Source organism: Myotis myotis, unplaced genomic scaffold (genome assembly GCF_014108235.1).
Source record: "Myotis myotis isolate mMyoMyo1 unplaced genomic scaffold, mMyoMyo1.p scaffold_m19_p_1, whole genome shotgun sequence".
In the NCBI taxonomy this organism is placed as follows: domain Eukaryota; kingdom Metazoa; phylum Chordata; class Mammalia; order Chiroptera; family Vespertilionidae; genus Myotis; species Myotis myotis.
This window is the reverse complement of record NW_023416313.1, coordinates 803,265-815,475: the sequence shown is the minus strand read 5'-3', so window position 1 is coordinate 815,475 and position 12,211 is coordinate 803,265. Positions and strand designations below refer to the sequence as shown.

The window sequence follows — 12,211 nt, the reverse complement described above, 5'->3', positions numbered from 1 at the left end:
ACCGATAGCACCCATGTTCCTAAGAGAAGCCGGCCTCGTCAGTCAAGTCCAGACGCCGGGAGGCAGAGGCTGAGGTTTAAGTTCTGATAGTTTCACATCCCGACGGCACGTGGGCACCGCCCCCCTAGGACTGAGGACGTGGCACTGACTCCATGGGACAGGCTTGCCTTCCGCTTCTGACAAGATCGTCCTGGAAGACGTGACGGTTCTCCGCCAAGATCAATACTTCAAAGGCGTCAGAGCACAGACCTGAGTGTGGGGCCCGGGAGGGAGGACCAGCGGACAGACCTCTCCAGGTGCTGGGGGCCAGACTGGCCTCCCCAGTGGTCACTGCTGAGGCGGACACGCTCCTGGGCCTTGCGGCTGGTGAGGTGCCCACCTTCCCGGGCCAGTGCCAGCCGGGCAGCCATGACCACGCTGGGCATAGGCTCCTGACACCGAGGAATCCTGAGGTTGAGCCGTTTTCATTTTGTTTCTGCTTCACATTAATGACAAAAGGGCTGGACCGTGTTTGGAAAAAAAAACCACACCTTTGAGGCGAGCGCCCCCGTGGAGACAGCCCGCGGCCCCAGTGGGAAGGTCCTCCAACGGCTGCAGCCCTGACCCCGCAATGGTTTTCTCGCGTTCAAAGGTAGTGTTATCTGCTCACTTGCTTAACAGTTTTGGGGAAAAGGGCAGCCGTATTGAAAATGTTTCTAGTATTTCCTTCAAGATAGTTTAAAACTTGGAAATATCAGTGACTCAATCACAAGATTTTACTGTCAAATGTGGAAATAAGTTAATCTCCCCAAAGTGCACTGCAAACCCAAGTCTGGGCCCTGACGTAGACGCCCAGCAGGAGGCAAGGATGGCGGCCTCTGCCTGCGCCGGCCCTGGCTAAGAGCGCGCCACGCCCACGGCAGCTGCAGCCACTGCCCAGACCCGAACACTGCCAGGACGTAGGAGGGAAATCTGAATCAAGCCAGGGTTTTCTCAAGACAATTGAAAAGTTAAGCATAAAAACGCTCCGCAGCCCCACGTCAGGCAGGTGGTTTCCGTAACGAAACCCCACGTGCAGACGTGTTCGGGGGCAGAGCTCTCGGCTTCCCGTTTGGTTCTGTGTGGTGACTGCCCGGGGTCACGAGAGAAGGCTGGGCGACCAGCCAGGAAAACCACCGCCAGCCTGGACCCCACAGCCCCCAGGAGCCACATGGTCTCAGCCTGACAGACCCACCCCAGCTCTAGTCACAAACCCGGGGGGTGGAGAGGGTCCCCCCGCCACGTGGGACCAGCTGCGAACCCTGCAGAGCACGGACCTTCATCAGAAACGTGCCCGCTGCGTGTTCCTGCCCCGCCACGCCTGGGGCAGCAGGCTCCAGCGCACACGTGTGCCTGGCGGATGCTCCCTCTTCTTGGGGGGTTCTGAGCCCCAGGGTGGAGAGGGACTCCAGGAAGAATCGCATCTTGCACAGACTGCAGTACTTTCCAGAAGTTTCTCCGGGGTCGGCAGGTGGTGCCCTGGCCGAGCACATCTGACCAGCAACAGCTCAGTTCTGCGAACAGACCCACAGAGCGAGTAAGCGGCCACGACCACACGTGGCCAGCTCCAGCCTTGCCTCTCCTCGGGCCCCGGAGCGCGGCCGCACCCGCCAAAGCCACACCTTGGCGGGAGGACTCAGGGTCGCGTCAGTAAATACACGATTCAGTCGGTGTTTAGCAAAAATATATTGAGAATAAAATCAGGAACGTAAAGAAACGCCAAATGAAAAGAATGTACAAAGTCTCCCCAGGTGTTGGTAAGAGCCAGGGCGGTGGAGACGCCAGCGAGCTGGGCTCGGAGGAGGGAGCTGCTCTCTGAAGGCTGACAGGGCAGGGACCCCTCAGTTCAAGTCCGCAGAGAGCAGACGGCCGGGAAGCTAGCGCAGTCCCATTGCCACCCTGGGCCAGCCGTGTGCTCCGGTGAGAAGGGCACTTGGAGGAAAACCTCACGTCAGTACAGTACAGCTCGTCCATCCAAATCATGGGCTCCGAGGACTCCGGGGTCTGAGCCCCAGCAATTCAGAAAAAACTATGCTACAGGTTTTGGGGGAGATAAAAACATTTCATGTCACGTCAATCACAACTTTCACCTAAAACCAGGGGGAGGGAAGTCGACATTCTTGGCGATTCAAGTAGCTGTAATGCTGTCATCCTGGGCGTTTGTCCCAGGCGCTCCGAGCCCCGCGGCTCAGGCGGTCAGTGCAGATGCAGCGGGGCTGCCGATGGCTCAGTGGTGGAGGCGCTCCCTCCCGAGAGGCCTGCGCTCCTGTTGCGGCTTTGCCCCGGCCCCGAGCCCACCAGCTCGGCCCACCCTGGGCAGGCCGGCCTGGCAGCCCTGGCCTGGCCACACCAGGTGCTATTTGCCCTCCGTGACCCTCCGCCAGCACCTCCGCCGCCTCCTGCCCTGGGGCCTTCTGGGCTCGGGGAAGGGGCTCTTCGCCTCGGCCCCCGAGTCGTGCTCGCAGCAGTAGGAGCGCCCGTCTGCGGTGGAGCGCCAGGCGGTCCCGTCTTGGTGCTCCTTGCAGAACGAATTGGGGCACAAGTGGCAAAAGGAGGCTGAAGGTTTGCCACACACGTCACAGTGATGCCAAGGGCACACCCACTTCCCTGTAAGGAGATGGCATGTTACCAGCCGGGCAGCCAGTGGCAAGTCCCACACCCATCAGCTGCTTCCCTCCCTTCCTCCTACCTGAGAGCGCAAAGGCCAGCTGCCCAGGGCCTGCCCCCGCCTGCCTGTGCCTACTGCTGCCCCGCTCTCCCTCTCTTAAGGGCCTGGCGCCAGGCCTCTCTCCTGACACCTGTCTGCCAACTTGCTTTGTCATTTCCCATCTAAACATTTGTTTTTTACAGACGTCTGACTTTCACAGCGCTGGGGGCTCCTGATTTCCTGCCGGGGTCACAGCTCTGCTCCCCCTACTGCGGGCCCTGAGCTACAGGGTGGGACGCACCGAAGGGCCGCTTGCCCAGGCCCAGGCAGGACAGGTGGTAGGCCTTGGTGCAGGACTTGCGGTCACACAGCACCAGCTGCCCGCCGTCGCCACAGCGGAAGCACTCGTCCTCCGACTCCTTCTTCCCTTCGCCTTTGGTCCGGCGCCTCCGGCTTTTCTTCTTGGTCTTTTTGCCCTTTTCCTCTGAAGACAGCACAGTGGAGGTCTAGGGGGAGAGTGAGCACGGTCCATGGAAAGGAGCAGCAGGCTGAAGCTGCTGCTTCAGGGGCTTAGAAAACCCTGGGGCTACCCCAGCATCGAAAGAACGGGGTTCAACACGGCAAGTGGCTCCCCACGCCTGTGCTGACGCCCGTGCGGAGCGAGAAAGTTGCACACGAAGCAGCACAGGCACGAGCCCTTAGCGGCTGAGGCCCAGGTGGCCAGACCTGCTGACGGGCAGAACCAAAGACACGGGGCTCTGCCCGACCCGGTGTTGTGGTGAACATGAGAAAACTAGAGGCCCGGTGCATGAAAGTTGTGCACAGGTAAGGTCCCTAGGCCTGGCTGGCAATCAGGGCCCATCTGTGGGGCGACTGGCGGGGCCCCCACTGGCACCCGCCTTGGTTGGCCTGGGGCCTGTGGGCAATTCCTGTATTGAGTGTCTGCCCCCCTGGTGGTCAGTGTGCATCATAGCAACCAGTAGTTCCACCCACCATTCTGTAGTTCAGTCAATTTGCATATTAGGCTTTTGTTATATAGAATGAGGACAGCAGGGATCCCCGCAGCAGGCGCCTGTGTCGCCCCAGGTCGTGTCCTTCGGCCACCTCAGGGGGGAGATGGGGGGGCTGTGTGTGCAGAGGGTCGTAGCGGATGTGCGAGGGGAGGGAGGGGAGGTCACATGGGGCAGGGGCCCTATTCCAGCCTGACCCGTGTCCTTAGCAGAGGAGGGACACCGACATGGAGGCCATGTGACGAGGGGCTGGGACTGGGAGAGGCCGCCCCCCGCCCAGGACGGCCAGTGGCTCTGCCGTGGAGTCCCAGGCTGGGCGCACGCGGCCTTTACCTTCGGTCTGTCCCCGAGGAACCCGCTGCAGTTGGGGGCGCCACATCGGCACACGGTCTTCTCGTTGCCCAGACAGTCGAGGTTGTAGTTAAACGTCAGCTCTGTCCCTGGTGACGGCAGATGAGCCACATGGAAACACCGTCTGTTTACCATCTGAGCCTCCGGCCACCGGTATCCCCACCCCCACGCTACTCGTCCCCACAGCTGCGAACACCGCCTCGCACCAGACACCACCTCCAAGCGACCAGCGCCCCCCAGGGCCCTCCGACGCGCGGGGCTCAGGCCGTACCTGCAGGAATGTCACACACGGCAAACAGGCCCACACGCGTGTCCCCGTTCACCGTCCACTTGAGGGTCTCGCAGTTGGGCTGGCAGCTGTGGTTCATAAACCTGGAGTAGTTGCCTTTGGGGCCGGCGTCGATGATGCGGTCCTGGAGGCACAACGTAGGGTTCAAGTGCGGCCAAGGGCACCCGCCGGCCGTCTCACAGGCCCCGCACGAGACTCGCGGACAGCCGGTGTTGTACTGGCAACCGTGGTCTCCTGCGTCCACTCGGGCAGGAGCCCCCAATCCAGTCCCGTTGCTGTCGCTCCCGGAGGGCGGGTCAGGACCACGTGGATGGGACCAGCCCTGGGAGCCGAGGCCTGGTGCCCCTTCGCTGGCGGGCACCGAAGGTTGGCACCGACAGCCCCAGACGCACAGAGCGCAGCCAACAACTACGAACGGGCCCAGGACGCAAACGGCTCCCAGCAGGAGGGAGGACGCCCGCACTCTGAGCAGCCGACAGTGCCGTGGTCAGAGCCCAGCTGGCGGCCAGCAGCTGGGGCAGCCCTGCTGCCCCAGGCCTGGGCTCCAGACTCCGTATCCCTGAGGCAGAGCCCAGAGGTGAGGGAAGGGCGGGCAGGCCCGCTGTGTCGGGCCACATCCAGGACCAGGCCCAGCGAGGGACACGGACACGCCAGCCCCTCTGTCACGCTCTGTCCGCACGCACCCCCTTCTCCACGCCCGCACGGCAGACGTGCCTCACACCACGTGCCTCACTCGCGGGGTCGTGATGGACGTCCCTGACACGGTGCAGGGTGCACACCGTCCTGGACACCACGTGCCCCGCAGGCCTGGCCTGTCCCCACCGCCCTCTCGTGTTCAGGTGGTCTCTCTGTGCCTGAGTAAGTGCCCGGCTTCCTCACAGACCGCTGCTCTCAGAGCGTCCTGGTCTTGCGCAGCGACCACCCCTCCCGGCTGCAGCGCGTGCCCGCATCTGCCCAGGTCTCCACCGCCAGCCCGGCCCGGCCCCTGCAGGGGCCTCACTGCTGAGACAGCCACGGGTGCGGTCCTGCAGGCAGCCTGGGGGCAGGGACTGCCGCAGGTCGCGGGACCCTGGTCAGGTGGTAACAAACTCCCGTGGCCTGATTTGGGGGAAATGTGCACTTTTCCAGGCTCCATCTCTCGCGTGCCTGCACCTCCGACCCCTGACCTCTCCCCCGCGCTTGCCCTCACCCAGCTAACAGCTGTCTGACGCCCTTAACCCGCTGGGCGCGTCCCAGCCGGTCCCCAGGATGGCTGCTCGGGGGCCTGGTCCCCGGTCCTGTCTGGGTCTCCCCATTTCTAACATGTGCTCTGTTTCCCTCAGCGTGGTCGCCTTGTCTCGGGCTCTCACCCACCTTAGCCTTCTACTGAGGGTCTGCTCATGTCCCCCGTCCCCCCAAACGCTGGGGCAGGGCTGGTCTGTTTCTATAAGAAACACTGAGGAGTGACTGTTTATTCTGCCCCCGTGTTGGGCAGAGCCTGCACCCCAGCCGCTGCCCGGGCGGCACCAGGCAGGAACCAGTCTGTGTTACAGGAGTGACTGGCACTTATACATCACAAGATTAAGTTTAGGCTCTAAAAACGGGCCAGGCCCCGGCCCCGCTTCCCCCCGACCCAGGAGGAGGGCCTGGCCCCGGAATATGTAAGCTCGCTTGCTGCCTTTGGAGCGGCTGTGGTCACCAAAGAAGTCACCCCAGAAAGGGCCGCGACTGCACCCCAGACACACCTGCCTCCCCTCCCCCTCCCCCCGCACTGACCACCGCAGGCCTTCCTTCCAAACCAACCAAGGCAGCTCCCTATGACGGGGTGTCACCCCCACCCGGGCCTCCCGCTTCTCTCTGACGCCCAGGAAGAGGTCAGCGCCCCTCACACCAGTGAGCACACGAGGCCCCAGACACCTCGCACTGAGGGATAGTGCCGGGGCAGTCGCCCCTACAGCTGCACAGGTTGAACCCGGCCGCCGCCAGGCAACGTGTCCCCCCCTCCCCCCGCCGGCGGCTACCTTGTCGATGGTGAGCATGTAGAAATGTGTGATGTCGTTCTCCTGCGCGTGCTTGATGCGGGCCATGCACTCCTCCTCGTCGATCAGCTCACCCACGTACTCGTTCACGAACTCCCCCTGTGGGCGGAGCACAGGCTGGAGGCCGCCTGGGGTCTGGCAGCCCTGTCCATGGCCCCGCCCACGGCCCCGCCCGCACAGCCCCACCTTCCCAGCACGCCGCCGCTGACGGGAATTTCTGGGCTGCACTTGGACAGGTAACTGTGGTGACAACCCCCCACCTGGACGCCCCCTATGCGTGCCCCGTGCAGCTCGGAGCCGCGGCCCAGGCGGAGGGGAGGGCAGACCTTGCGGATGTCCCGCGTGGCGACCAGGCCCCAGCCCTTGCCGTCGGTGCGCACGATCTTGGTCTCCGGGTACTGGCGCTTGCTGAAGCTCTGGTTCTGGCAGGCCTCCCCGGCGGGGCACACCTGCGGGTGGCACTCGAACATGAGCATCCGGTTCAGACACTCCGAGTCCAGGCCGCAGGGGCTGTCGTCCGTGGGCTTACAGTTGCACTTGGGGATCTCGGAAATGTCGGCCGTGTAGATCTGCACTTTCCCGTACGGCTTATTCACCTGCAGGGACAGGTACACTGCCTCAGCCCGGTGCCCTGACGCGACGGCACCATGACCCGGCACCCCTGCCCCACCCACCAGCCTCCTGCAGGCCGTCAGTTGCGAGGCCCAGGGAGGAGCCTGGCCAGAGGTGCACAGCCCCCACCGGTCACAGGGCCCTCGCCAGGCGCAGGGAGCGGCCGACCTGCCCTGGAGCTTCAGAAGATGCCCGCCCCCGTGTGCTCTGTGGTAGTGCGAGTCCCCGTCTACTGGACAGCTGGCACACAGGCTGCCCGGGACAAGGAGGTGCCCGCACCCCTCACGGCCCACGTCCGTGGGCACTTCCCTCTGCAAGGAGCACCCACGGCGCCACCTGGACGGGCGGGCTCACTGTTCATGGAGAAGAGCCCCACCAGGGAAGCAGCACGAGTGGGAAGGAAAGTGCAGCGAGGAGCGGCCGGGGAGGGAGCCTGCGCCTGGCACAGCGGCCTCCAGCCCCGGGCAGGCCCTCCGACAGGCGCCCCCGGGACTGGCCAGGGAAGACTCGGCACCTGCTGAGGACTACGGGGCTGCCTTCGCCAGGACTCGCTGCGACTGGACGCAGAGAGGAGCCTGGACCCGGGGCCCGATGACCGCTGCCGGGCTCCGGCACCCGGAGCAGATGCAGGGCCACATTCAGCTCCGGCCCTGCTGGCCACGCCCTCGGAGCGGGCACAGTCTTTGGTCCCCGGGATGCTGGCTCAGCCCTGCCCGCCCCTCCGTCCTGGGCACAAGGACCGGCCGAGGCCTCACGTCTGCTCTCCCTGCTGTGACTGTGCGCCCGCGCTCACCTTGATGTGCTTGTAGGGCGGGGGCTTCCGCTCGCTCTCCTGCGTCTCTCTGGCTTCCCGCTGCAGTTTGATTTCACGGAAACGAGCTTCCGCTTCTTGCAGTGCTGAAAGGTCAATGTGGTGGGAGGACAGCGCTTGGTCAGCGAGCCCACCTGCCCTTCAAGCTCACGGTCCCCTCCCACGGCCCCGGACCGGCGACACCCCACACTCCGCGTGGAAGCGGGTGGGCGTCAGTCCCCTGTGCTCGAGGCCACAGCAGGCAAGCTCCCCCCACACCTCCCTCTTAGTAACAGCGGCGAGAAACTCCTGCAAACCAGCACGTGCACTTTCCCGAAGACAGCGCAACGCGTGCGAGTGAAACGAACCGCACCCCCAGGCCACAGGAGTCCAACCCACTCTGGGCCCCCACGGGCCCGGGTCTCCACGGAAACCACTTTCACAAGCAGAAACCAGGGCTGGCCCCGCGCCCCCGGCCTCACGGCCCCGGCAACGTCCGTACCGTTTTTGAAGACTCTGCCGATCCCGCTGACCCCCTGGTAGCGGCTGCCCCGGTCCCCCTCCATGTACGGGAACACTCGAGCCTGATGCGTCCAGTAATAATCTTTAGACCCAAAGAAAAACACAGGGAATTCTCCAATCTCGTGCTTCATTTTCTGAATATTTGGGGGGACATTTTTGGGATGGCAAACTTCTGCCGGCCACCATCTATTATAAATATTAAAAAGAGGGTTCACAGACTCTTCAGAGAGCGCGGCGACCGCTCCGCACTGCAGCTCTGCAAAGCAAACACACGTGAGGGCGGGGGGCTCCGGTCCCAACCTGTAGTTCCCGAGTTTGACCCACACGATGTCCTGGTGGTGCAGCCTCTTCCCCGCCCGGCAGTCGTTGCAGAACCAGCTGCCGTCGGGCATGTCGATGCTGAGGCAGTCGGGGTGGAAGGCCGCCGGGCAGGACTCGCAGCACAGCAGGCTCCCTCCTGCAAAGGGGGGCGGCTCAGCCTGGCGCGGCCGCGGCCCCCGCTCGCACCCCCTCCCGGACAGCGCACCCCCTCCCGGACAGCGCACCCCTCTCCCGGACAGCACGCCCCCTCCCGGACAGCGCACCCCTCTCCCAGACAGCGCACCCCCTCCCGGACAGCACACCCCCCACTCGCACCCCCTCCCGGACAGCACACCCCCCACTCGCACCCCCTCCCGGACAGCACGCCCCCCTCCCGGACAGCGCGCCCCCGCTCGCCCCCCTCCCGGACAGCGCGCCCCCCACTCGCACCCCCTCCTGGACAGCGTGCCCCCCACTCGCACCCCCCTCCCGGACAGCGCGCCCCCCTCTCGCTCCCCCTCCTGGACAGCGCGCCCCCCACTCGCACCCCCCTCCCCGACAGCGCGCCCCCCACTCGCACCCCCTCCTGGACAGCGCGCCCCCCACTCGCACACCCCTCCCGGACAGCACGCCCCCCACTCGCACCCTCTCCCGGACAGCGCGCCCCCCACTCGCACCCCCTCCCGGACAGCACGGCCCCACTCGCACCCCACTCCCGGACAGCACGCCTCCCCCCCCCCCCCCCCACCCCCCGCATCCCCTCCCGGACAGCGCGTAGCACCGGCAGCTGCACCGGGCATGAGCACGGGGGCCCTCACCACAGCCAGCACTCGCGACTGTGAGATGCTCCCGCTAACTCAGGTCACGGTGCCCGCCATGCAGAGCGTGGGAAACCCCGTGGTGCCCTCCCGCGGCCGCCAGCCTCACCTTTGGAGCACACGAAGCACCAGCTCACGTTGACGTGGGCGTGGTGCCGCTTGCCCTTCCGGGCGGTGAAGTGGGCCGTGCAGACGATGCTGTGGGACGAGACAACCAGGCAGCCGGCCGCCAGGCAGGCGTCCCCGCCATGGTAGGCGACGGGGCAGCGCAGGCACCGCATCATTTTCCCTGGGGGCAGACGGGAGGGCCTGCGTGAGCAGCCGTGAGACCGCCCTGCCTCCACCCACGGACACACACGGCCACGACGGACGAGACACAACCAGCACGGGAGGGGGACTACGTAACAGAAAAACGTCCTGAAAGACGCCCGAGGAAAGGGCCCGGCATTTAAAACGCTGCACTCTAGCCCTGGCCGGTGGGTCAGTGGTTAGAACGTTGGCCCAGGGACTGAAGGGTCACAAGTTCGATTCCCGGCCAAGGGCATCTACCTGCCCCACGTGTGGAAGGCAACCACTCGATGTGTCTCTCACACTGACGCTCTCTCCTCTCTCTTCGGAAACCACCCGAGTGAGAATTAACACACCTATCAGCACGGTTCCAAGGGCCCCTCTAGAACGAAGGGTCTGTAAGGTGACAGCTGGGGCGAGAAGGGGGAGCGAAGGGGGCTGGGCAGCAAGTCCTTTGCTAAGAAAAACCCTAACCCAACCTGTGTTGGTCAGTAACAGGGAAAGCGACTCCAAGCAACGCGGCCACCAGCCCACCCTCCACGTGCCCGCGGGGCTGACGCAGAGCCCACCTTTCGTGGCACGGGAGCTGGAGGGGTGGGAGGCGTGGCAGCTCACGCAGCCGTGCAGGGGGCACCGGAAGCCGCGGCCCTCGAACACCGTCAGGGGGAACCTCCGCACGCAGGCCTCGTGGTAGAACTTCCCGCACTGCGGCACGGAGCAGCGCTTGGCGTCCGCTGTGCTCTCCTTGCACACGAAGCACGAGTGGATCCCTAACGCGAGAAAGGGGCGGGCGGGACAAGCACAGGGATGAGCGGGAGTCCCTGAGCCGCTGCAGCCACAGCGCTGGGAGCCGCCAGGCTGCTTCCCGCCACGGGGGCGGTCACACCAGCTTCAGCAAGTCCCGCCTCACCTGCAGGACCGGGATGTGCAGCAGCCAGGTGGGCGCCACTCAAGTGAGCGAGAGGGGAAGGCGTCCCTCCCCCGCGGAGAGGGGCTGAGCAACCACGTGAAGAGCCACGCAAAGGGAGCCCAAAGGGAGGCGCCCAGGGGAGGCCACAGCCTGAGGGTCTCCCCAGGAGACTCAGGTTCCCAGGAGTCGGGCCGACGAGGACAGGAGGGGAACAGCGACCCCTGTGCTGCCCCGTCCCACCCGCCTCAGACTGTGCTGGTGAAGCCCAGTGAGAGCAGGAGCCGTGCGGGGGGAGCCGCACTGCGGCCGGCAGGACTCCAGGCTCCTGTGTCCTTGAGGGGCTGTCGCCTGCACCCGCCGTGGCAGCCACCACGGCCACCTCCACAGAGCCGGGCCCATACCGCCCACGGGACGCCACTGCCAGTCCCCAGACCAGACGAGTGACACCGTCTTGATAGCAGTCACACCGAGCTCCAAGGGAGGCGCCAAGGGAGCGACAGGCCCTCTGGGTGCAGGGCGGGGGCTGGGGGCATCGCAGGACCGCGGCCTGGGCACTGCCCGGGGTTTGGGGCCGGGACGGCACTTGCCTGAGACACACTCGCTGCAGACGAAGCCCCCTTCGGGCGGCCGGGGCAGCCCGAGGCAGGAGAGGTGGAAGGCCCCGCAGCAGGCGCCCTCGCAGAGCAGGAGGCGGCCGGGCTTCTCGCACAGCTGGGGGCGGAGAGCGGGTGAGCCCTGCAGCCCAGCTCCTCCCAGGAGCACCCGCCCCCGAGCACCAGCCCCCGTGTCCGCTGACCCACAGGAGCACGAGCCTGCGGGACGTCCCGGGAGACGCCCACACCCTCCCCAGAAGTCAAGCTCGCCCCCAGGCAGCTGCGAGGGCCGAGCTGACCACACGGTGGCCAACGCGCTCAGGGTGCTGGGCACACAGCCCTTGGTGACCCGCTGCCCGTGTGTACCAAGGGGGCGTCCCGGCAGCTCCCGCCTCCTCCCACGTTCCCCACCCCCAAAGCACTCGTGTCCGCGTGCGCCTCACTCCCACCCTGGCCCAGGGCCGGCAGGCGGCTGGCGCCCGGCGGGTCGTGAGAAGGCGGCAGCGCCCTCACCTGGCACACATGCTCCTTCCTGGCAGTCAGGCCTCGCTCCGACTTTTTTGAGGAGACGGACACTTCGGTCTGAGTCTCGTCGGCACTCTCGTCCGGGGACTCCGAGGGCTCGTCGCCCACGCCGTCCGAGACCTGCAGGTGGAGGAGGTGACGACAGCTCACTAGTCGCAGGAGCTCCAGGGACAGGCCCGCCGGGCTCGGTCCACGTGCACACACGTGGGACACACGTGGGACACGCATGGCGCGCACGCGCACTGGCCTCTCCGCTCGCCTGCGCGGCCAGCTCTTCTCAGCAGACGTGGTCACCAGCGGGGTCTCTGATAACAACGTGGAGAGAAGCTGGACAGAAAGTCAGAAACGGGCCTCCTCCCAGCGGACGTGCAGGGCGTGTGCACGCATGTGCGCGAGGGAGACGGACACGCCCTGACAGCCTCAGACAGGCAATGTGCTGGCACAGGTGGCCGCGGGCGGGCTCTGGGACGGAGGGTCCTGTCCTGTCGTACCCGGTGGGTAACGGTCCGGCTATTTTAAG

The 12,211-nt window shown here is 65.5% G+C and overlaps 1 protein-coding gene and 1 non-coding gene across 3 annotated transcripts in view; both read right to left on the bottom strand.

The window, feature by feature from the left end:
• Positions 1–1,669: 1,669 nt before the first annotated feature.
• Positions 1,670–12,211, bottom strand: part of NSD2 (nuclear receptor binding SET domain protein 2) — a 32,332-nt gene continuing 21,790 nt past the window's right edge. For both annotated transcript variants that reach the window (XM_036326792.1, XM_036326801.1), the window contains exons 9-21: positions 11,680–11,811; positions 11,161–11,284; positions 10,233–10,433; positions 9,485–9,664; positions 8,558–8,714; positions 8,238–8,443; positions 7,739–7,842; positions 6,660–6,929; positions 6,316–6,432; positions 4,298–4,439; positions 4,009–4,115; positions 2,967–3,171; positions 1,670–2,625 (exon numbers count right to left, since the gene is read on the bottom strand). In XM_036326792.1, coding sequence (XP_036182685.1) covers positions 2,375–2,625; positions 2,967–3,171; positions 4,009–4,115; positions 4,298–4,439; positions 6,316–6,432; positions 6,660–6,929; positions 7,739–7,842; positions 8,238–8,443; positions 8,558–8,714; positions 9,485–9,664; positions 10,233–10,433; positions 11,161–11,284; positions 11,680–11,811 — 2,196 coding nt within the window. In that variant the 3' untranslated portion in view covers positions 1,670–2,374. The remainder of the gene's footprint in view (positions 2,626–2,966; positions 3,172–4,008; positions 4,116–4,297; positions 4,440–6,315; positions 6,433–6,659; positions 6,930–7,738; positions 7,843–8,237; positions 8,444–8,557; positions 8,715–9,484; positions 9,665–10,232; positions 10,434–11,160; positions 11,285–11,679; positions 11,812–12,211) is intronic.
• LOC118661982 lies at positions 4,526–4,647 on the bottom strand. Its single transcript, XR_004969558.1, has one exon.